At 40.3% G+C, this 25940-nt stretch overlaps 1 protein-coding gene across 12 annotated transcripts in view; it reads left to right on the forward strand.

Annotated features, from left to right (window-relative positions):
* PRKN (parkin RBR E3 ubiquitin protein ligase) overlaps positions 1 to 25940 on the forward strand; it is a 1377649-nt gene that overhangs the window by 507817 nt on the left and 843892 nt on the right. For 10 of the 12 annotated variants that reach the window (XM_071095931.1, XM_011750983.3, XM_011750978.3 and 7 more), the window contains one exon: positions 21711 to 21832. In XM_071095931.1, the coding sequence (XP_070952032.1) occupies positions 21711 to 21832 (122 nt within the window). The remainder of the gene's footprint in view (positions 1 to 21710; positions 21833 to 25940) is intronic. The other 2 variants (XM_011750979.3, XM_011750981.3) reach the window with 1 other exon arrangement.

The raw sequence follows: 25940 nt of genomic DNA on the forward strand, positions 1-25940 counted from the left end.
ATAAGAAAAGGGAAAAAATTCCTTTTTTGGATATGGAGAAGTATCTATGAGGGGCCATCAACTCAAAGCTTATTATGGTGGTGGAAGGCACCACCGGGAGGTTGAGTGACTAATTTCAGGTGCTGACACCACACCACAAACACTGCCAAATCAGTCTTTGTAGTCCTTCATTCCCTGTCCTTTAAAAAGGGATACATCAGAATGATAGTAATATTTATCTCATGTGATTCTTATCTCATGTTACAAAATGACAACAACAGTTCTTGGAACATTGTTAATATACATAATCCTAGGTAGGCAATGAAGAGTTAACAGATTTTACAGGTAGAGGTGTGGGAATGACGTTTCAGGGGGAAAAACCAGGATATGAGAAAGAGATACAAAGATAGGAAAATGTGTAGTGCATTTGTAGAAAGGGATACTGTGCTGTTTCTGGTGCATTATGGGGTGTGTGTGTGTGTGTGTGTGTGTGTGTGTGTGTGTGTGTCGTGTGTCTGTTTGGAATAAGGCAATATACACATATGTATAGATGTATAGCATTGATTTAAGTTAGTCAAATACCAGTCTGTAGAATTCTTCATCCCAATTTTTAATTTTGTTTACAAGCATAACTAGGGGTTCCAGCCTATCACAATTACTGCAGTTTCTTACTGCTGCTACTAATAGTGCGATTAGCAGTGCTATTATTATGATTAACTGCCTCTACTGAGCTCTCATTACACGCTAGCCACATGCCAAGAGTGTCAATCACACGAAATTCTTCAAGTGCCCTCCTATCTTCTCTTTACATATATGAAAACTAACTACACTGAGGTGAAGTAAACCAGCTACATGTATTAGTCATTTTTTTGCTGTGTAATAAATTACTACCAGTGTAGTGGCTTCAAACAACACCCATTTATGATCTCATAATTTCTGTGAGTCAGGTCCCACATTTCCACAGGTCTGACCTGCAGACATTGTGGGCAGTGCTTAACTGCGTCCTCCAATCAGGGTCTCACAAGGATGGATCAAGACATTAATTGGGCCGTGTTCCTTTCTGCTGTTTGGGATTCTTTTTTCACACGGACATGATTGTTGGCAGAATTCATTCCCTGAAGTTGTAGGACTGAATCCCAGCTTTCTTGCTGGCTGTCAGGCGCGGTTGCTTTCAGTTCCTTGAGGCTCTGACATGTGGGACTCTCGACACGGTAGTTCACATCTTCAAAGCAGTCAGAAGCTCTGTCTCCATATCTTTGTTTCCACAAGATCTGGACTGTTTTTTTATGGGAGCTTCTCTGATTGGGTCAGGCCGACCCAGGGTATCTCCTTTTGGATTAACTCAAAAATCAACTAATTTCAGACCTTTTGCACATCTGCAAAAATCCTTTATCTTTGCTATTTAATATAACCTACTAATAGGATATCTGATCATTTTTACAGGTGCCACCTGCACTCAAGGGGAGAGGGTTACACAGGACATGTATATCAGGGGACTGGAATTTTGGGGATTGTCATAGAATTCTGCCTCCTATGTTGTCCAAGGTTGTAAAACTAAAAGGTCATTATTCAAACCAAAACGAATGTTTTACCTGTAAAACATTGCATCAGATCTACTTTTATCTCTTTCATTCTTTGTATCTTATCCTCCAACTGGTACATCATCTTAGAAAGTGTATTAACTGTTAGATAAGATTATGTATGATTGAATTAGTGTCTGAATTCTCTATACCTTTAATGTTCTGTTGATTCTTTTGAAAATCCTTTCTTTTAAAGGATTATGTCCTTGTCAAACCCAGACTGCAAAGTGATAAAGCAAAGACATCATCTTACATTTTTTCCAATTAATTTGCATCTGCTAAAAATCTTTTTCTGAACTTACTGAGTTTGACCTGAATATTTGCATCTCCCCTCTTCTGCCCACTAGTATTCTACTGTAAGCTTCATACATTTTTCAATCATCTTATTTTGAGTAATGAAATAATGCCAGAGACGCATAGTCTGTGTCAAATTATGGCTTGGGAGACTGAGGTATTTGGCTGACGATTTTGGAGCAGTTGAGCCTAGCTCTGGCCGTGCCACTGTGGCATCATGGGAATGTTCAGAGTTCTCTGCTGCTCCAAATTTAATTGAAATCCATGAATTACTGAATAAAGCACGCTTATATGAAGAGTTTAATAGCTTTGGTTTAAGATAGCAAAGTGAGAAACTAGGGCTTCTGGAATACCTTAATACTTTTCATAGTCCAGTAAATTTCATTCATCAGCCAGGTTACTGTCACAGCAATGACACATATACTCAGTGACAAACAGACCAACTGAAGAAGGTCTATTTCATTTTGCTGCAAATTCAGTGTCATCAACTAGCAGCAAATGCAAGATACTGAACTGGGCACTAGGACTGAGGTGAAGAAGGAGGAAAAGAAATAATTCTTTACTCACTAAATGAATACCCATCCTGGGAAGAAACATAGGCAGAATATGCATTTTTGTGCATTGGTCTTAAAAAAGAAACTATGCCAGCAGGAACCAATCTTCCACACCAAAGCATTGTGATATCATGAGGGAAGATTTTCTAACAAGGCATCAGATTGGTTACATTACCATTCTTCTCTCTTTACTCATCTAACTCTTTGAAAATAAACACTCACCAGAGAATGGCATAGCTGGCCAAAGCCATGCAGGATAATTTCACTCAATACATTCCATTTCAACAGAAGAGTGGAGAGATGAATTGTAACGTTTATTGGGAACTTAGTCTGTATATGCCTGTTTCTTTCTCTGCAAATTCCTGCTGAAATCCATGGCTCTAAATTGCAGTCATTGGGTGAGTGTTGCCTTTTTGAATACTTTTCCCTGACGCCTGCCTGCCCCTCCCCTTGTCTGCGCCGTGAGTAGACCATTCTGTGTCCATGTGGAGTTCGGTTTCCTGACCTATGCCTTGAACTTTCATCTTGACTTTTTCTCATTGATTGATTTAGTCCCTCTTTTACCTTGGTTACTGATTGGGTCTCTGATTTGAGAAACTACCTGTTGGGTTTTGCTCGCTGCGTAGGTGACAGATTCCTTCATACCTGCTTTGCTGACCTCTGCTTAGTACTTGAATCTTAACTTCTTACCCTTGCTTGAATTAGTCTCTCTTTTACGTTTATGTTGAAATTTTTTCCTTCATGAACTCTGGCTTTGCTGGGCTCATATTATACCTGAAGATTCCAGACTGTAGTTGCCTGTTTACTCCCTTGTTAGTTTCTTTTGCTATGCAGAAGTTCTTTAATTCTGCAGATTTAATTAGGTCCCTCTTGTCAATTTTTGCTTTTGTTGCGATTCCTTTTGAAGACTTAATCATACATGCTTTACCAAGGCCTATAATGGGAAGGGTATTTTCTAGGTTTTCTTCTAGGATTTTTATAGTTTGAAGTCTCACATTAAGTCTTTAATCCATATTGAGTTGATTTTTCTGTATGGTGGTAGGTATTTTTCTGTATAGGAATCCCCATACAGAAAAATTAACTCCAAGATGCATTGTCTTTAATCCATCTTGAATTTCATTCTTCTGTATATCTACAGCCTATTATCCCAGCACCATTTATTGAATAGGGAGTCTTTTCCCCATTGCTGATGAGACAATTTTAATATATGAGAGGATATTCACAGATGATAGGCAAATACTTACACCATGTTATATAAGGGTGTTGAGCACTGTCGGATTTTGGTGTCCGTGGGAGGTCTTGGAGCCAATACTTTATGGAAACAAGGGGGCAACTGTACATGCCTGGTAAGGGTATTTTATTTTATTTACTATTCTCCAACATCATTAAAGGCAAATACTATTAGCCCTATTTTATATGTAAAGAAACTAACCATTTAATCTCTAAAGTGTATTTACCCATGGACCAAAGAATCAAATCAAGAAAACGCTAATGAATCTAAACAAGTGTTTTAATTGAAGATATCCATTTGTGAAATGGAGAAGGAAAGATGTTATCTCCCTGAAGTATGGTTTTTTTTTTTCTCCATGCTGTGAAGGACCATTGGATGATGCACAAGTTTTTTCATCTTTATTTTAAAACTCAAATGCATTTTCTACCTACTGTTGCCTTTTACTGTTCATTCTGAGTAAAAATCATCTCTGGCAGAAACAAGATATAGTATCTATGCAAAGATCCAGCTGGCCTGAGTTTGCAATATGCAGTTTAATTTAGAAATGAAATAAAGCCAGTAATGAATGGAAGAGGAAGCGGAAGAGTTACAATGCAGGTGGCTTGTCAGTTTTTATTAATTTTTCTAGACAGGTAGTCAGCTATGCAGTGTTGGAAAAAGAAGGGTTTGACAGATCTCTGAATCCACTGGGTTCTAGCAGATTTTGTGAAAGTTTCTGTCAGAGCAAGTGGAGTCTTTGGCTGATTTATTTTTTATTTTTTATTTTTTTATTTTTTTATTTTTGGACAAGACCTTTCTCTGTTACCCAGGCTGGAGTACAGTGGCAGTATCATGGCTCACTGTAGCCTTGACCTACTGGGTTCAAGCGATTCTCCCACCTCAGTCTGCCAAGTATCTGCAAGTACAGGTGCATGCCACCATGCCCAGCTAATTTATTTATGAATTTATATTTTTTATTTAGGTAGAAACAGGGTGTCTCCACATTGCCTGGGCTGGTCTCAAACTCCTGGGCTCAAGCGATTCACCTTTCTTGGCCTCCCAAAGTGCTGTGATTACAAATGTTAGCCACCATGCCAAAGTGTGTAACTAAACAGGAATATGGTTGGCAACTGAGAAACAGAAAAGACATAAGAAGATGGACGTTCTTTAATTCACTGCCACAGAGGAGCAAGAGTGGAGGCCCATGTGCGTTATCTACCGCCCCACTTGTGGCACCAGGTCCCCACACAGGGAGCTTCACTGTTGGGGTCCCGGCACTGTCTCAATGTCACCCCACAAAGTAGGGTGATTTCTACTCCTTATTTTCTGTCCACTCAACTAATACCTTAGTCTCATGAATCTTTTAGTGAACGGCTTCCATACTTTGCTATGCATCCAATTTCCCTGGTAAACTTAAAAATTAATAACTGATAAACTGAATAAATAACTCATGTCCAAGCCTCAACCCCAGATAGGTGGATTTGCTCAGAGGCACTCCAAAACAGGCCCCGCTGTTTCCAGCCCTGGTCGCCGTGCTCAGCAGGGCTCTAGCCTGCCACACACCTCGGGGTTCTGCCCTCTGCAGCACACACTAGACAGTGCTGGGCTTCCCACACCTAGTGAATAAGTCACGACGCCTCTTGATGTCATGACTCCAGGACTTGGGGGCCCCTCTCCGCAGGAGCGCAGGCTACACACAGGAGCTTTCCACCCCTGCTGAGCCACCACCATCATAACCGCTGCCATGTGTCCTTCTCCAGAGGGGCTTCTGCAGGGAGTGGACTGGGTAGCACCGCTTTCCGGAAAGCACCTCCGTCACACTGCTCTCCAGCAAGTGCTTCCAGAGACTCTCAAGTTTATGAACGGTGGTCCTTCCTCTGGAGGGCTATGGCTGGCTGTTGCCACAGCAGCTCAGTCCTCTGAAATGCTGACCTGTCACCCCAGGGTGCAGGTCTGTGCTGGAGCTTTGTGGGACATGTCTACCTCTCAATCGCACCCTTAACCACCTGTTTCTTTTGCAAAGAGAGTCTGTCAGAATTTTATCCCACACCCCTACTCACCTCCTGTCTTAGTGGACATTTTTATACCATGATAGTGTTTTTTTCTCCCTTGAGTTAATAGGAACTGTGCTTCTCAGTAGAATCTTACATATTCCTCTAATTGATGTATTTATTAATAGTCTTTTAAAAATTTAAAACTGGGCATGGTGGCTCATGCCTGTAATCCTAGCACTTTGGGAGGGGGAGACGGACAGATAACTTGAGGTCAGGAGTTTGAAACCAGCCTGGCCAACATGGTGAAACTCCATCTCTACTAAAAAAAAAAAAAAAAAAAAAAAAAAAAAAAAAATTATCTGGGCGTGGTGGCACATGCCTGTAATCCCAGCTACTCGGGAGGCAGAGTCAGGAGAATCGTCTGAATCTGGGAGGTGGGGGATGCAATGAGCCAAGATTGTGCCAGTGCACTCCAGGCTGGGCAACAGAGCGAGACTCTGTCTCAAAAAAAAAAGTAAATAGTGGGAGACCAAGTCTGAGAAGCCAGAGCAGTAAAAGGAGAAGGAACATGTGGATGTGGATGTTTGTTTTTCTGCTTCCTTCTTCCCACCCCCACACAGAGACTATAGAAAGGGACGTGGAAACCATGCATATCAGGAAAGAGATTGAAGGGGAACAAATGACTGGGCCTTGGTTCATGTAGCACATGGAGAATGTGTCAAGAGGTGCTTTTAACAGTTTTTCTGATATTAATCATTTATCATTGATTAAAGAAAGATTCTTCAATTGTAGAATAGCTGCATTAGTTGAGCATATACATTTATACAAGGATACTATATTTGTCTGTACACTGAAAATCTTGGTGTTTGCAATATATCAAGTATTAAAGTAGAACTAAGTCTATTGCAGGCTTCACCTGGTATAATTATCATGTCCTAATTATTACTGCCAGTTAAATTAAACCTAATAAGAAGGATCGGTTTCTTCCAAAACCCTGATTTTATCCCCAAAGTGATTTTCCTTACTTCAAACACAGAACCAAAATCAAGATTTCATTTTTCAATACAATTTTGCTGACTGTCAGAATCATTGTAATGCAGCTTGGTCTCCTCATCTCATGATGAACTCACTGTGTCCGCGAGCGGCTGTTCATCAGCGTGTCCTGGCTGTGTGGCCGTGTGGCTTTAACATTAAAGTCCAATGCTGGAGCTTCCCAGACACCGTCTGTGCGAGTCTAACTAGATCACATTCCTGCCGCCAGATGGTTTGGACAGGTGATCAAACCATAGGTCATTTCCTGAAAAAGCCAGGCAAACTGGGTTTTTAAAAGAAGGACTTTTTACTGAAATTAGATTGTTTAATTAGTTTAGGAAATCTAGTTAGAAAGTGAAGATGGCCTTTCAGACCAGGACAGTGTTTCCTGCAGATTGTGGCCGCAGCCATTGCCCAGCCTGTCCATTTGTCCATTTGGGGTCCAGAAGGGTTTAAGTTCATTGCCCTTCAGTGTTTTTGAGACAGAGTCTCACTCTGTAGCACAGGCTGGAGTACAGTGGCGCGATGTCGCTCACTGCAACCTCCGCATCCCGAGTCCCGGTTCAAGCAATTCTCCTCAGCCTCCCGCGTAGCTGGGATTACAGGCACACGGCACCATGCCAGCAAATTTTTGTAATTTTAGTAGAGACAGGATTTCACCATGTTGGCCAGGCTGGTCTTGAAGTCCTGACCTCGTGATCCACCCACCTCGGCCTCCCATAGTGCTGGGATTACAGGCCTGAGCTACCGTCCAGCCTGCCCCTCATTTTTATTTCAGCCTTGCTCTTGTATTCAGTGATTTCCATCAAAGGCTTCATCCTCAACTCTAAAGCCAATTAGATAGAATAAACAATCATTTCAATAGTCTTAATACTATTAGAATAAGAATCTCCATTTTATTAATGATGACACAAACATGGTGGCTGTAATGTAACCTTCCCTGCATGATGTGGTTAAATGAAGATTTATAACCAATTTACATTTAATCTTTTGACAACATTCATTTAGTATCACCAAATAACAGAAGCTGAGATACATTTAGTTTAGAATCCTGACACTGTAAAAATAATTATCAAATTGCATGTCATTTTAATGGGCCGAGAACATTCCTCATTATATTGTCACAGAGATGAAGTTATTTTAGGGTCAGTTGATTGTGATTTTATCTTTTGCAAGCTAAAAGACTTTTTAATACCACACCATTAGTTTCAAGTCTAGTTATCTGGTTCCTCCGCATAATATTTACCGTTTTTATTCATCAGCACCAGGGAGTATGCAGTACAATGTAGCGTTCATCTGCGAAAGAATCTAAAGCCTGGTAAGGGAGGTAAAATTATCACCTTTCATGTGCTCAGAGCCACAGGTGACCAGTGACTGCCATCCCCAACTACACAGAGAGAACCATCCAACCCTGAAAAAAGGAGAGGACGCAGTGTGTGCTGTGGTTTCTGTCTTGACTCTTTAGGGGAACCATGATTCTGCTGCTCAAAACTGAGGATACTGGAGACACAAAAGTTTAAGACAGTACAGCTGAAGCAAAGTGCATGCAATTGGAAGTTACAGAACTCTGGGTGTTGAATTGGCCCCACCTCTAAACTTCCCTTTGCTTCCTTCAGGTGCCTATTTGTTTGATCTGTACTCCTTTGAAGGTGTTCCTACAGTGTTTCCTGGCACCTTGTTGTCTGTGTGTGTATGCTGTACGTCTGAGACCTGAACCAAGCTCCAGAGATGATAGGGGATGTGTCCGGGTTCACAGCCTAACACCACTGAGCCAACACCTTTTGATCTAAGGTACATGGCTACCTTCTGTCCTCCTAAGGGTATGAGTGGATACACCTGGATAGAACACAGAATTATGGGAATGTGAAGCTAGAATAATTCCAGAATAGGACATCAAAGAATTTTCAATATAAGACTCTATTTTAAAAGTGCATATGGGTTTACTTCTCACTATTCATGTGTGTGTGTGTGTGTGTGTATGTGTGTGTGTGTGTGTTGTATTTATTTATTTTTTTAAGGCAGGTTGTCATTCTATAGCCTAGGCTGGAGTGCAGTGCCACCATGTTCGCTCACTGCAGCCTTGACGTCCCAGGCTCAACCAATTCTCCCACCTCAGCCTCCTAGCCGTTCCTAGCTGGAGGTAACAGGCATGTGCCACCACATTCAGCTAATTCTTTGTTTATTTTTCATAGAGATGAAGTCTCACTATGTTGCCCAGGCTGATCTCGAACTTCTGAGCTCAAGCTCAACTTGTCTCAGCCTCCCAAACTGTTGGGATGACAGGCTTGAGCCACCATGCCCAGCATCGTTTTACTATTGTAAGCATGCTAGGCTCCTTCCCAGTTGTGTGTGCATTGTGAAATACCCTTCACAGTGTTTCAGAATACATCTCGGTGTTATTCTAGGATTTGAAAACTGTTACAGGGAGGTTTGTCTTGATTATTTTATTATTTTCTCACAAACTACTAGTGTTGAGTGCATATGAGATTTCCAGCGATATTTGTTGTTAACATTATTGATAGACGGCATCTTGATAGGTTTTTAATATTCTTCTGTTTCCTCAGGACCACCACCCCACTTTCTAACCATCATTCTCCCTTTCCCCAACCAACCCGATCCTTTTTGCAGACAAGATTTAAGTACATTTAGACAGCTAGATACTGCCTGATAAGTTATCAATTTATATCTTCATTTTTTTCCTACTGACTGCTAATATAAACATGCACCACATAAAGACATTCAGTCAAGGATGGACCACATATGTAACAATGGCCCCATAAGATTGTAATTGAGCTAAAAAGTTTCTATCACCCAGTCATATCATAGCCCTCATAATGTCACATGTTAATGTTACCTTTTCTATGTTTAGCTGTGTTTAGGTATACCAATACTTACCACGTGTTACAGTTGCCGGCAGTATTCGGTACAGTAACATGCTGGACAGGTTTATAGCCTAGGAACAATAGGCTGTAGCATAGGGCCCAGGTGTGTATCAGGTGACACCATCTAGGTGTGTGTAAGTGCACTCTGATGTTTGCACAATTCCACAATCACCTAAGGACACATTTCTCAGAATATATCCCTGTTGTTAAACAACGTGTGACTGTATATAAACATGTTTAGATTTCTCTAAGTTTACCTTTTCTAGAGGCAATGACGAATACGTGCCAGCCTGTGACTCTGCAGCATTCTCAAAGTCAGATTTTTTCTTCTTTAGGCAGAGACGATGTCAGAAGTAAACACAAACATTACCGTAATCTTTAGCACAGTCTGAGCAACCTTCCTGTGTTTTCAAAATGTTGAGTTTAAACGAACTTCCTTAATCTCACCAATTTCTTAATTGTTTGATCATTCACGGGGTTTAATGTCTTCCTCGGACAACATTCTTTTTGGTTCACGGTTGGGGTGGGGAATAGAAGTGAAACCACTGACATAAAACTTGCCCTTGAGAAGCTTCAAATCTCGGGGGAGATCTGACTTAAACAGGTGAAGTCACTGCAGACGATGGGATAGCTCAGCCTGCTACAGACGTTGAACTTGAAGGGAACTTACAGCAAGTAGTATTTAGGGTAGGAGAGAGGCGACCCCTGAGTAAAGTCTTAGATGGATTCCTGGAAACCTTTTGTCTGAGATACTCATGATATAGAAAGACTTCCATGGTCCCACAGTACCAGCGAAGGGTGTTTCAGCTGGAGTTATTCCAGTGCAGACTTTTAGAACAATATGTAATTCACAGTCTTATCAGTCTTGATCAGAGGAAAAAAATAATCTGTGTTTTCCCCCAGCCTGATGACATCACCATGTGTTTCTAACTTATCACTGTGCTACTAGAGAAAAATATTTCTTCTTCTGTTTTAAGAGGTAGTAGAGATTTTATGAATCTCAATCACCACCAAAAGCTTTTGGAAATCAATACTAGAAATGATCAAATTTTTAAACATTATATGTTTTGTCTTATCATTTGTTATGGGTGAAATAAGATAAATTTGTAAAAGGTTTATTTAATGTTAGCAGTGAAGATAGGAAATATTATACTTAAATAAAATATTTATATAAAACTGATTATATTGGCTATTGTAGATGAATAAAGAATGTGGGAGTTCGGAGGCTCACATCGTGTTGCTCTACTCTCTAATGTGATTCCTCTGAGGGTTCATTTACTTAACAGGTTTTTCTACACTTAGAATGTTTTAAAAATTTTTTTAAAATTATTTTTTAAATAGCAAGAAAAGTACCACTTCCGTAAAAATTTTAAAAAAAAATTGTATTGATTCTCAGGTGATTCCGTGGATTTCATTTCTTGGGATAACATTCAATTTGTAGAACATGTGCTAATCTTTGAAAATGAGACTTAATTTTCCTCATTGGAAATTGCTGTACCTGCACATTCTTGCTGAATGCCAGTGCTTTAAAACATTAATGAGAATTTCCATGAAACCATTAGCACTGATTGCATGAGGGACGTGGGTGTAGTGAGCCAGCAGCTGCAGTGGTGTCAGTGATTGCTGGCCTTGGTCCATAATTGCCGACCTGTGTGTAAGTGCCACTTTGCAAGAGCCGTGGAATCAGTGCCTTACGGTATTTAGTAAAGTCCACCGTCTGACTCAAAGTTATGATCATGTGGTTAAAAGGAAAGCATGTGCTTCCTTGTAAGAAAGGCTTACCTGCAGATCTCTGATGACCCCGGGTGCTGTCTTGGGGACACCACTCAACCCATGAGGTTGTGTTTTCTTTGTAATAAAATGCTGACAATCGCACCTACCTTTCAAAGAAGAATGGACACAAATCTAACAAGTCTGCCATTCATATTAAATTTTGAAATATGTATTGAATCCCCATTCCACAACCATACAATACAAAAAACTTTTATGTTGGAAATACTGTTTTTTCAAAGTATATTAGCCAACTTGAAAATGTTATCAACTAGACTAGATCATGTAATTGTTTACTATTTTCCTTCCTAACTTTTCTATAATCCACCTGTATCTCTTACCTCATAATAAAATAGGGATTCACAGAAAGAAATATGATTCTAGAAAAATTTAATTCAATTTTGGGACTTTCCATCAGGGTTTATGTCCCATAATATTATTAAATATTTAATTGTAAAGGATTTGGTTGGGAAAGAATAATTTTAAAAAGAATTACTTGAGATTTATATTTCATCTATTTATAAAAATCTAGAATAGGTTTAAGATGGAAATACTTTCTAAGAATCAACATTTATAAAAGCAGGAAAGTAGCCACCTGAGGAAGTAGGAGGAGTAAATGCTTATAGCTTGAAGAATCCGTGGGAGGAACTTGACTTCTGAATTTTTTTGGCAGCAGATACAAATAAACAACATGTGCTGAACATTCCCTATATAGCAGACATTGTGCTAAGTGCCTCACCTCCATTATTATTTTTAAATCCTGACCACAGTCTATTAAGTTATATACTGTTATTGTCTCAGTATTGCAGATGAGAGAACAGGCATTGAGGGTCAGTTGATTTGCCAAAGATGACAAAGCCAGGCCAGGGTTTGACATAGAGGTCGTGACTCCAGAGAGGTGCTCACTCTATTTTTTGTTTGTTTGTTTGTTTGTTTTTTGAGACGGAGTCTCGCTCTGTCGCCCAGGCTGGGGTACTACAGTGGCCGGATCTCAGCTCACTGCAAGCTCCGCCTCCCAAGTTTAGGCCATTCTGCCTCAGCCTCCCGAGTAGCTGGGACTACAGGCGCCTGCCACTTCGCCAGGCTAGGTTTTGGAATTTTTTTAGTAGAGACGGGGTTTCTCCATGTTAGCCAGGATGGTCTCGATCTCCTGACCTTGTGATCCGCCCGTCTTGGCCTCCCAAAGTGCTGGGATTACAGGCTTGAGCCACCGTGCCCGGCCGTTTTTTTAAATTTAAGTTCTATAGTACACGCACACAACGTACTGGTTTGATACATAGGTATACATGTGCCATGTTGGTTTGTTGCATCCATCAAGTCGTCATTTACATTAGGTATTTCCCCTAATGCTATCCCTCCCCCATCCCCCAACCCCACAACAGGCCCTGGTATGTGATGTTCCCCACCCTGTGTCCAAGTGTTCTCACTGTTCAGTTCCCACCTATGAGTGAGAACATGTGGTGTTTGGGTTTCTGTCCTTGTGATAGTTTGCTCAGAATAATGGTTTCCAACTTCATCCATGTCCCTGCAAAGGACACGAACTTATCCTTTTTTATGGCTGCATAGTATTCCATGGTGTATATCTGCCACATTTTCTTAATCCAGACTATCACTGATGGACATTTGGGTTGGTTCCAAGTCTTTGCTATTGTGAATAGTGCCGCGATAAACATAGGTGTGCATGTGTCTTTATAGCAGCATGATTTATAATCCTTTGGGTATATACCCAGTAATGAGATTGCTGGGTCACATGGTATTTCTAGTTCTAGATCCTTGAGGAATCGCCACACTGTCTTCCACAATGGTTGAACTAATTTACACTCCCACCAACAGTGTAAAAGTGTTCCTATTTCTCCACATCCTCTCCAGCATCTGTTGTTTCCTGAGTTTTTAATGATTGCCATTCTTTTTTTTTTTTTTTTTTTGAGACAGAGTCTCGCTCTGCCGCCCAGGCTGGAGTGCAGTGGCGTGATCTTGTCTCACTGCAAGCTCCACCTCCCGGGTTCACGCCATTCTCCTGCCTCAGCCTCCCGAGTAGCTGGGACTACAGGCGCCCGCCACCTCGCCCAGCTAGTTTTTTTGTATTTTTTAGTAGAGACGGGGTTTCACTGTGTCAGCCAGGATGGTCTCGATCTCCTGACCTCGTGATCCGCCCGTCTCGGCCTCCCAAAGTGCTGGGATTACAGGCTTGAGCCACCGCGCCCGGCCAATGATTGCCATTCTAACTGGTGGTTTTGATTTGCATTTCTCTGATGACCAGTGATGAGGAACATTTTTTCATGTGTCTGTTGGTTGCATAGATGTCTTCTTTTGAGAAGTGTCTGTTCATGTCCTTTGCCCACTTTTTGATGGGGTTGTTTGTTTTTTTCTTGTAAATTTGTTTGAGTTCGTTGTAGATTCTGGATATTAGCCCTTTGTCAGATGAGTAGATTGCAAAAATTTTCTCCCATTCTGTAGGTTGCCTGTTCACTCTGACGGTAGTTTCTTTTCCTGTGCAGAAGCTCTTTAGTTTAATTAGATCCCATTTGTCAATTTTGGCTTTTGTTGCCATTGCTTTTGGTGTTTTAGTCATGAAGTCCTTGTCCATGCCTATGTCCTGAATAGTATTGCCTAGGTTTTCTTCTAGGGTTTTTATGGTTTTAGGTCTAACATTCAAGTCTTTAATCCATCTTGAATTAATTTTTGTATAAGGTGTAAGGAAGGGATCCAGTTTCAGCTTTCTACATATGGCTAGCCAGTTTTCCCATAGGTACTGCCTCTTTCAGCCAAGATGGACATGTCCTGGGCTATGGAGATGTCATTGTGAGGGAATTGGACACATTATCTGTAGTTTTGATGGTTTCTTCCATCTACATTTATATTATGGAGTTTATTCAACTTTTGGAAGCTGTGACTTTCCTGGCACCACGTTAGCTGTGCCTGTTTCCTGGCCTGTGTCCATTTTTGAAAGAAAAAGCAACCACATTTACTCTTTTTGGCTTCGAACTTTGTTATTTATTTAAACCTAATTCTTAAATTATGCTTCACTCTACAGTTTTGTCTTGGTATGGGAAATTTTATTATTACTTTCAAAATGAAAAATGAAAAAATAAATTGGCAACAACAACGAAAAACATCAGAAAAAGGCATTAGATTTAATCAGCAGTTTTTGCCTCAGTAGATGAAATTATTGTGCAGATATGTTAATGAAAAACCCCAGCAAAAATGTGAGAATTATGTTATAACTTTTAAGTATAGAGTCTCCTTAGAGATTGCTAAGCATGTTTTAGAAGTATTTTTTAGAAGTACATTCACGGGATGGATAGTTGTGTAACTGGAAGCTGTTTATAATATAGCATAACCTTGGATACTCCACAGGAGTTAAGATTATGGCTCGTTAAAAGCATGGAACAGGCAGTTTGATTCCGTCGGGTGCAATAACCTATTGGACAAGGATTGGAGTGAAGAGTGTTCATGTAATAACTGTCTTCCTTTAGAATAGTTCTACTTGTTGGTAAACTTTTAGAATTTCACTCTTTCCCCTTAACATTCACTTATACCAAGTCCTATCTATATAAATATAACTTTTTTTGGTTTAGTTCTTATATAAGTAACTTTTGTCATGTTAGTTTAATTTTACTGATTTCAAATATGATATCCCAACAATTTAAAGGGTGTCTGGTTGGTAGAAATATGTTCTAGATATTGAATGATCATGGCCACATTCTATTTTATATTTCTTTGTTGCCCTGACACCACCATACTGACTTCAGTTTTCACCCCATTAAAAATATGGGAGTATTTATTGACCTAGCAAATATCTATTGAGTGTTTCTGGGTTCAGGGAACTTCACTAGCCATTTGTAACATACGAAATAGAGTGAAGTGTTACATACAGGGAGGTTGTATCTGTAGAAAAGATTGCACAGATACAGAAAGGTCAGGGTGAGTGCATTGAGGGCCAGTGGTATGCACATGAGTTACCATGAGCCTTCAGAAGGGGAGGGAAGGGAGCGACCAACTCTTGAAGAGTGGTCCACTCACATAGTGAGATGGGAAGATGGGCACACACGGCTCCCTGCAGTGACTGGGATGTTAGGATGGTCAAGTGAATTGGTTGGCTGCATGACCTTTCCAGAGAGTGCTAACTGTGGCTCCCTAGAGGGAGGTTTCTAGAGAAATAATGAAGCCTCTGTGTTTGACCTATCCAGTTTAGCAACTTTTTCCCCAGTAACCTGTATAATGATGAAATGGTCATTATCCCTATCTTTTTCTTTTTTGGTTGAGGGGACAGAGTCTTGCTCTGTCGCCCAGGCTGGAGTGCAGTGATGGGATCTCAGCTCACTGCAACCTCCGCCTCCCGGGTTCAAGCAATTCTCCTGCCTCAGCCTCCCGAGTAGCTGGGACTACAGGCATCCGACCACCAAACCCGGCTAATTTTTTGTATTTTTAGTAGAGTAGGGCTTTCATCGTGTTAGCCAGGATGGTCTGGATCTCCTTACCTCGTGATCTGTTCACCTCAGCTTCCCAAAGTGTGGGATTACAGGCTTGAGCCACTGTGGCAGCCCATCCCCATCTTTTTGATGCTCCAAAGCAAGGTGTCCTTAGAAGAGGTAATTCAGGAAGTCCATTCCAAATGAATTTCATGTGGAACTACTTTAGACTAATTCTGTAGGTATCAGTTAAACTAGAACTAATGAATACCTTCAGTCAACACGAAGAAAAATGGGTTCTGTCTCCATAATGTGTAAGGAAGCACTTTTGGGACGTCAGAGGTGGTGCCGATGCTGTTCATTTGGTACATGTTGGTTGTTTCCTTGTGGAGACATATATTCCAGCAAATGTGGTCAAGCTCTGCTGAAGGCCAGCACCCAGAAATACAATAGCAAGAATCCTGGCTGATGATGAGTGTCCCTGCTGTTACTTCTGACCAGATCCCTGTCACGGGTCCAGAGGCTCTGGCCATGTATCTATTCCACAGGAGACGCCTCGGCAACACCAGGACTGAGGTAACTCCCTACGTGACTAGGGGCAGGGCTGAGCTGAGGGAATATGGCAGGTGTGACTGAAAAATGGGAGCTAATGACACCAGCAGCAGCATTCCTGATGTGTAAGATACAAGGACAACTCTGCAGTCAGGAGGAAAGAGGGAAGGAGCTGAAACCACTGATAGCCAGGCTTGGCAATGTGGGGGGCTTTGGACAACGGCTGGGGAGGACGCCTCATGCCAGCAGCTCCTTATCAGTTGCTGGTTCTGTGGTGTTGGTGCAAGTCAGCTGTTCAAAGAGGACAAGACTGCACTGGCTACTTTCCTTATCTTAGATGTCATTGTTAGGGAAATATCAGGATAAAGGAAATCTAGGGCAGAAATCATACAGGAAGTGCCAGTCTAACTGTACCTTGAGCATATGGGTCAGATTTCAAAAGTGGTGATGGAAATGGAGATGGGGCCATTGCTGTCCAGGCGTGTCTCAAGAACTGATCCCCTTGGTGTAGGAAATAGGGGCACATGGTGGCAAGAAGCTTTCCTCTGCCCCTAGCACTACAGAGCTCCCCGCGTCTCTGACCTACTCCCAATGCCACAAGTAACAGCTTCTTCTTTCCCCTTCTCTTGGGCCAACGTTGTTTTTATATGAATGCAGATTAAAACAAGCTGTTTCATTGCCCAGAGAGTCTCCGCATTGTCAGTTGAAGAGGGGGCCAGACACACCAGTGTTTTTTTATTCTCTTCTTCTGTGCTTTCTAGTTTGGTAGCTACTACCCACATGCAGCTATTTAAATTGAAACTACTTTAATAAAACTCACAGAGTAATTCCCCTCCAAGTTTCAAGTTCTCCATAGGTTGTTGTAGCTAATGGCTACATATGCTATCTACGTGTGTGTGTGTGTGTCTCTATCTGTGTGTATATATATTAATATGAGATAATGCAAATGGAGAGCTTTTTCATCATTGCAGAGAATTCTCTTGGGTGACATTGTTCTACTCAATATTTTAATAGCTCATGTGATAAATATCACTTAAAATCAGTCCTCTTCCTGCTGTTTTGATCTTTTACAATATGTTGATACTGAACAGTATTTTACCACGGTATGAAATATATTCAATCTTACTCTCTCCCCACCTAGAAAACAAATTATCCAACCAATTAAATTCTCAGTGACAACCAGTGATGGAAACTTCTGAGGTTAATGAAAAGTTTCCATTAGAATCAGAATGACTCTTCCTAAGTATCCTGTCTTCAACCCTTAAGCTATTATCTAAAATACATAAAAGAAAGGTGATAACTGTAAAGATTATGCTGGTTTCTAAAAAAAATCCAAAGCAAATAAAAGATACTTTCAAATATTGGCTCTTTTCAATATGTTGTAAAAATTGTTATTTCAGCAACATTTTTGACCAAGAAAAGAAAGGAAAGGAGAAGATTTGATGGACTGTTTTGTTAGGCAAAGTGGGAGAGAAAACTAAAGAAGAAGATGGACTTGGCTGGGCATGGTGGCTCATGCCTGTAATCCCAGCACCGCGGTGGCTCATGTCTGTAATCCCAGCACCGCAGTGGCTCACGCCTGTAATCCCAGCACTTTGGGAGGCTGAGGTGGGCAGATCACGAGGTGAAGAGATTGAGACCATCCTGGCCAACATGGTGAAACCCTGTCTCTACGAAAAAATACCAAAATTAACTGGGCATAGTCCCAGTTACTTGGGAGGTTGAGGCAGGAGAATCACTTGAACCCGGGAGGAGGAGGTTGCAGTGAGCCGAGATCACACCACTGCACTCCAGCCTGGGCAACAGAGCGAGACTCATCTCAAAAAAAAAAAAAAAGAAGAAGAAGAAGATGAAGATGGACTTCTCAGACTAAGGAATTTTAGAAAGCCAGTGAACCTCTGAATGGCTGCAGTGACTCACACTTTGAAAGGGCCTGAACTCAGTGCGCTTTTCTTTTTAACTTCTCTGCAGAAGAAAAAAAAAAAAAAAAACTTCTGAATGAAATTAACATACTTTATTTGCAAAATCATTACAGGAGTAGACTTAACCTTCTGGCACATGACAAAATAATTATATTTTATATTTTGATGTTTTGGGTTGGAGGAAGAACTTGGCCATAGGCAGGTATCCAGGAGAATCTGCTAAATCTGGGTTTATAAACATGAGCAGTTTCACTTTCTGTAAATCAAGCCCTGTATGTATGTGGATTGAATCCTTCATCTGATATTTTTTTCTAAATTGTTTTTTTCTGAGAAGTACAGTTTCTCACGATGCAGCATTCCAGGAAGGCTTCTGTGGTCAGGGGAAGTTTGAGATGTACTGTGCTTTATCCTTTCGTTCTTACAGAGTCACACAGCTCTGAGAAGGGCTATGGTCAGGGGACTTGTTTAATGTGGCTTCACTTAGCATCACCTAAATTGGTTTGACTGGAGGATCCCCAATATTTTGGATTGTCATCTTTTATTAGCTTACAAACCACTGTCGTCGTCTGTAGTGCCTACTTAAAGTATACCTGATTAGTCTATGAATAGAACTACCAAAATACCCAAATCACTTAAAAAACGACATGGTTTTAGATGAAACATATCACTAGTTTTAGGATGTTCAAGAATTTAGGAGTGAAGTAGCATGATGTCAGAAACTTTATTACAACTCCTTTAACCAAATAGTTTATACATGTAGTATATGCGTGTATAGCTGTACGAACACACACGTGCCCAGGGACCCCAAACATGGCAAAATGTCTGCAAGTGATGAATTACAATGAAGGATGTGATTTGTACAACTTTTGATATATCTATGTTTCAAAACTTACTATACAAAAAGAGGAAACTCTTAGGAACACAAACATACGCTACTTTAGTTATTGGGAAAATGAAGACGCTCCCATACAGAAGAGTTGATTAGGAGAGAAAAGGAATTTTAAGATCCAAGAAGAAGTGAAAGGGGGAGATTCATGCTATTGACTAGAGACAGCTACATACCGCGAGAAAGGTTTTTTAGGTCATTTTTGGAATTGCCTCGCCATTCCTCTAAGAGTTATGACTCCATATTCAAGAGTTTCTACCTTCGGCCCTTCAGCCAGGCCGATGGGAACATTGCCCAGAAGATTGTCGGGGTGTTATTTGTTTTCATGCCTGTCTGGGTCACAGCATGGCACAGAAAACCTTGCCAACTTTTAATTGTGTTATGTAGCCAGATAAATGGGGAAGCCATTCTGGAGGGGCTCTCAAGATTTTCCTGATGCCCCAGCTGCTTGACCAAGTGGAGCCAACAGCTTGAAAATCGCTACAGCCAGGACTGGCCTGACCTTGATCTTCCTTAGACTGGCTATTAATCCCCAACTTGCGGCTGGGTCTGGAAAGCAATGTGTGTAATAGATTGCATGTCATCTTGTATGCTTCTAGGGCACGGACATTGGCATGCAGTATTTTCTGAATAACTTCTGAAGGACTTTAGTGAAGGTTGTAGCGTTCAGAGGTGGAAGAGTTCCTTAGTTTTCAGATTCTGCTTTGATATATCATTAGCTGAAACAATATTGCAAACATCACTATTGCCCTATGGGAGAGACAAGAGTCATTTAGTTTCCTGCAATTGCTGAGATGCTTCTTTTAATATTGTAAAACTCTTGCTAATATGCTTTTCAACAACGCTAGTTTCTTCGCAACCCTGACTCCCCTTGCAAAGCTTTTGCTTTTCCCGTTACTTTTCTTCCTCCTTTTTTTTTTTTATTGTTTGACCTCTACAGTAGGTTATAAAAATTGTGAAATTGGATTTGTTCATATTGCTGATAAAGGTTTTAACAGTATAGGTTCCTACCTTCTTCACTAAGCGCTTCTTAGTGCACATCAAAATTACCACAGTTCTCGTGATCTTTTGATACTCTGCATGTTGCAAATATTTATGTTACAGATACTTCTATTAACATTTACTTATATATTGCAGATATTTCAGTCCGTTGTTACAAATGTTTCTATAACATTAATACATGGTTCTATGCTGCATTTATATTACACATGAAACATTTTATGTCATTATTGTTTGCTAACAGCAATGTGATATTTATGTACTTGAATATCTTGTACATTAAGGCATTAAAGTTGCACAGAAGTGTCAGAAAATAGTACTTTCACATCAATATAAACATGTATTTACATTTTATCTTCCATTTCCCACTGGAAATTAAATAGTAATCTTTATAGAGTAATAATTATAAAATATATTGCAAACAAATGATAAAACTATAAAACTTTATGTCTTTGTTGTGCTTCAGATTTTGCAAGGTATTGTCACCTACAATATTAGCAAAGGTAGCTCAACAAATGATAATCCAATATGTCTGCAAAAGCTCTTTTTGTAAATTCATGAAACAAATGAAGCTGCAAAGGACTTGAGAATCTCTCATTTTTTTCATTATTTTTGTTCTAGTTGTTTTTAATAGACGATATGCATTTGCGAGGCTGAAGATTTTCATTCCAAATGTTAAAAAATAAAACTTAACTATTATATCTAGATGCCTCTGATGATTATAGTACAATTTCAAAGAAACTTTTATGTCATGATCTGTTATATTATCCCACCCAGGTAAGGATTGAAAGAAAAAGCTATTTAGTAATTTTCAAAATTTAGAAATTCAAGAAGGAGGTTGTATTTCTGGTAAGTGCTTATGAATAAAATTAATTCTTAACAGATATGGAAGTATCAGATGATTAAATTTCCCTAATTTACACAGTATCCCTATATGGTGACAATTGGGAGAAATGATCTGAGATTGAACTATTGAATTAGTTGTTTGTTCACCTTTTCCTCTTGAAAGTGTATTATTTGAATGGTGTTTGCCTAGTTAGATCTTAAATGAAATGCAAACCATCCATTTCTGCACACAGCTGCTTGGTCTGTGAAACTTCCTCAGGGTTGGCCTCTTTTCTTATTTTATGTGTGACTGTGAATTGAAAAGTCATCCCTGGAAGCCCAGCAAACTGTGATCGTGTCATTTATATCACGAGAAATGGGCTGGTTTTTCTCTATAAATAAGATTTTAGGAGGAAAAATCTACGGTCTTCAAAACTGTGTCCAGAAGCATGAAATAGAATTCAGGATCCTCCTGAAAGAATTCCTGTCATCTTTTAAAACTTCCACGGCAAAGAGCGCCTTTGACTTTACTGTGTTGCAGATACACTTGGCCGATGCTTTTGGCAGTAGGCTGCATACTTTGCTGAGTAAGTCACAGGGCTATTGGCAAGAGAAAGAAAAGATTTCACTCTTGGAGCATAAAGTTAGATTTTCTAAATTAAATTGTTGTATTCTCATTGGAATATTTATTCCAGTAATGTTTCAAAATGTTCCTAAGGACTGAGTTTTAAAATTTGCCTCTAACAAGCTTTTAAAGAGTTTCTTGTCTCAATTTGGATTCAACATTGTTAGCCACTTCCTCTGCTTTTTCTTCCCCAGCAGATAGACCAATCTACAACAGCTTTTATGTGTATTGCAAAGGCCCCTGTCAAAGAGTGCAGCCGGGAAAACTCAGGGTACAGTGCAGCACCTGCAGACAAGCAACGCTCACCTTGACCCAGGTAAGGAAATGCAGTGTCAGCACAGACTGCCAGGAAAATGAATGTGTACTAACACATTGCCTTTCTGTTTTTCTAACCATACATCGCCCGTCTTTGAAAAGACATTCTTTTCCGTGGTTGTGGTAGTTAATGATAGCCGAAGTTTCATTTATGCGGCTTTGTCTTCTGGATTTCTTTCTGCTCTGTGAAAGTTTAGATTGTACAGGGTCATTTCCCCAATACTGTATCCAGACCTATGAAAGGAAGCATGGAGAATGCTTTGGCAGCCAAAAGAGGTTGGTCTTCTGTTACGGTGTGATTAGAAGGGACCATTTAGGAACCTTAGGCTCCTAGAAATGTTTTGTATCTTGATCTGTGTGACGGTAGCATGGTTATCTACAAAAGTCAACATTCACTGGGATGTTTGGTTAAGATTGGTGCACTAAATGTAAGTTATACCTTAATTTTAAAAAGTGAAAAAAGAGAGTATGGATCAGCAAACAGTATGCATATAAAGCAAGAGTCAGTCAACTAAGTTCTGCTGTGGCCACTGCTTGTTTCTGTACAGCCCATGAGCCAAAAATGGTTTTTACGTTTTCAAATGGTTGGGAAAAATCAAAAGGTGAATAACATTGTGTGACCCATGAAATTTAGATTCTCATATCCATAAATAAAGTTTAATGGAGAGCCAGCCCCACCCATTTCTGTACATGTTGCCTATGGCTCCATTCCTGCTTTAAGTGCAGAGTGGAGTGGCTGGGAAACAGACTGGGTGGCCTACGAAGCCTGGAATACATACTCACTGGTTCTTTAGAGGAAAGGTTTGCTGACCCCTGATAGAAAGTGTCAGGTTCCGGCTCGGTAGCTGCATGGGATCTGGCTGGATGTGATGTGGATGCAACAGAGGGCATGCACGCCGAGCGTGTCCAGTCCACGCGGTAGAGAGAGCACAAACACGGAGGTGTCAAGGACACAGTGCTGGGGGCAGTCAGGTGCACGAGTGTGAATAAATACCCCAGGTGCCAGCCAGAAACCCCAGCGATGACTGACACGTTCAGATTCTATTCTGCAGGCTGATGCAAACCACAGCAAAATTGTATAAACCAAGGTGATGTGTCAAACGCTGTTGAGGACAGTTCAGGCTGTAAGAATTTGCCATTGGGCTTGAAGATGGGGACAGGTTGAAGACAAAGAGGTGAATTAAGGCACAATTCAGCTGGTTCACAGATGAGGAGCTGTGGGCTAGGGTCAAGGTGGCAGCCCTGTAGAATGGGTGTTACGGGGCCTGTGAAAGAACTCAAAAGATCCACCTAATGAAGGCGAAATCATGGATCCATGGTCTCAGGGCCTGAGAAAATGGTGGAATTACAGAAAGCTGTGATTCAGTGTTTCACTTTGACGAACATTTCAGCTGTCCAGAGAAATTCATTTACAGAGTCAAAGCAGCACAGGAATGATGACCACTGGGCTCTTTCTGGGACGGTTCTTTGGCAGCGCTCCTGCCAGGCAGCATGCTGCAGGCCCAACGTCCCCCAGAGGGGTTGCTTTCACCTGCCCCTCTCCTCTGCCTTTTTCTACACAAGACACAACCTCATCTACCCCAATCTGCGCCTAAGTCCTGATTGCTTTAGATGGCATATATGACCTATTTATACCGACTTCCTGGTATTCTCGGTAAAAATAGCAATAAAAATTAATATTGAATTCCAAGCTAACTTCTTTTCAGGCATTATCTGATTTAATTATTTCATAAGAACACTCTCAGTTAAGCATTATTAGTAACCCTATTTTAGATGTGAGGATAATGAGGCTTAAAGAGATTAAGGCATTTGCCCAAGAAAAGAGGAGCTTTTGAGTGTGGACTTGGAGTTTGAACTGGACTGCCTAATCTAAACATTTAAGTCCTACAGCTTTTTAGTGTTTTTTTGTTTGTTTGTTTGTTTGTTTGTTTGTTTTTAACACACAGATATAATTACAATAGGTGTCATGTACTCATATGTCCACAGTGATCACTCGGGTGATGAGAAGTTAGGTTAGATGTGGGCAGTAGGGGCAGTGAGGACGGTTATGGAAGGGCGAGGTGGAATTCATGTTGAGAAGTCGCTTCTGCTGGTTGCTGGCAAGAGGTGAGAGGGAGACTCAGTATGACTGGATTGTTTGCTTTTTAATCAAGGTAAATTATCAATCTGGAATTTTACATGGGATTTCTCATGTAAAATATGCTTTGTGTGGGAAAAAAAATAGAAAAACAGAAAGAAAAACAACCTGCAGCATCTGCCCAAACATAACACACCAAACTAGAGTGTTGTGGGGATTAAATGGTACGTTAACAGTAGGTGCTTAGCAGAGCCTGACATGTAGTAAATCCTCAGGAACAGTAAGGCATGGCTGAGAGGCGATGACATGTGAGCCTGAGAGAATCTTCCAGAGCCAGTCAGCCCAATTAGAATCCTGGCTTCCTTCGCTCTTACCTATGTCAACTTGGTAATGTCTATTCAATGGTGCAATAGTATCTATTTCCTATTGTGAAGATTAGCTCATTTACGAAGAGGACTTAGAACAGTAGCCGGAGCACAAATATATAGAAATGTTAAATTCTTTATTGTTATTCTATTAATATTACCATTTTATGTATGTATATATATATTTTTATATATACACATGTATGAAATCAGTCTAGACTTTGGCTGACTTATTTCAGAGAAGTAAAACCACTCCTACGTCTACTGCTCTGCATCGAGAGGCTGTGACCATTTCCATCTCAGGCTGAGGCTCTGTGATGACGTCATGCCACCCTGCTCCCCTGGCCCAGCATCCTGGGAGGGATGATCAGTCCTTCTGTCTCGTAGTCTCGGCTCCACCTCCATCTCCAAAGCCCAGTCATGTGACCACCTGGGATTTTTTTTCTCAGTTCCCAGAGATGCTCCACCTTTGATATTTAAATTCACGCTGTTTCTTCCCCAGCACTGTTTTCTGCTCTGCATATCATTGACTCTTCTCTTAAGTTTTTCTAGAGCTGTTGGTCTCTCCTCTCTTTATTTCCTACCCTGAGGGGCCAAACTGTCAACTCCAGTATTGCAGGTATCATTCACTTTCTGCTCTCCATTCTACCAAAGTGTCCTTACTTGTCTATGTTGGAAGAGCCTGTAAACCTTGTTATAAGATCAGAATTAAGGCACAAGAATTAAAGCTTGGGTCTCTAGTTTATGTTTAATACCTCACAAAGTGCCTCGTCCATAGAAGGACACAAGTTAAGTAATGTTGAATGAATGGCATTTGTATTTGAAATTTTCTGCGTTGATTCCATAAATTCATACCCTTTAGAAATTCTGCCTGGCATCATATAAGGAAATTAATCATAGCAAGTATGACGGCTTCAGTGTACTGATTTTCTTCCTTATCTTTATATTGTATTTCTGTTTTTCTCCAGTACTCATGAGAGTCCTGCAGAGTAGATGCTATTATCCAATGTTTTTATGAAGAGACTCCATGAGGTTAAGTAATGAGCCCAGAGTTACACAGTTCATAAATATCTAAGCCAGGAGTGAAAAATCTACTCTGTATTTTTCCATAGCCCTGGCCTTTACTAGGATATAGTCCTCACTATACAAATCTAGTAAACAGTGTTCTATTTTCTAACTACTTCCCTTGTACTTAAAATATCACTGAAACGTACTCTTGAAAAAAATATGCTTATGGATTTAGGGACAATTAAATCAAAGATAATTTAAAGATAATTTATATAATCCATATTTTAGTACAGTAACTAGATATAGTGTAGCTAGCCCATAGGAGAAGAGATGATGAGATGTTTCAATTTTTAATAACAAAAATACACATTCAGTAACACCTACAAATAATATTTCTGTGGATCAGCTGACCAGTCACACTGCTGATTCACCTGCAAATTTAGGCTTTGCAATAATGGAGCAGGTGCTAAACTTTGCCAAGTGTACAGATTGCTCTGTGAATAACAGGCAATTCTGAGGTTTCATTTTCTCAAACTTTATAAGGATCAATAACTTACATAATTGTCTCTGATCAGGAACAAAAATGCAATATAGGATCTTGTGTGGCTGACTAGTTACAGGTGAGCAGCATGTGGTTTATCTGAACTTCAGCAGGATTT

The sequence above is a fragment of the Macaca nemestrina genome, chromosome 5 (assembly GCF_043159975.1).
Source record: "Macaca nemestrina isolate mMacNem1 chromosome 5, mMacNem.hap1, whole genome shotgun sequence".
NCBI lineage: Eukaryota > Metazoa > Chordata > Mammalia > Primates > Cercopithecidae > Macaca > Macaca nemestrina.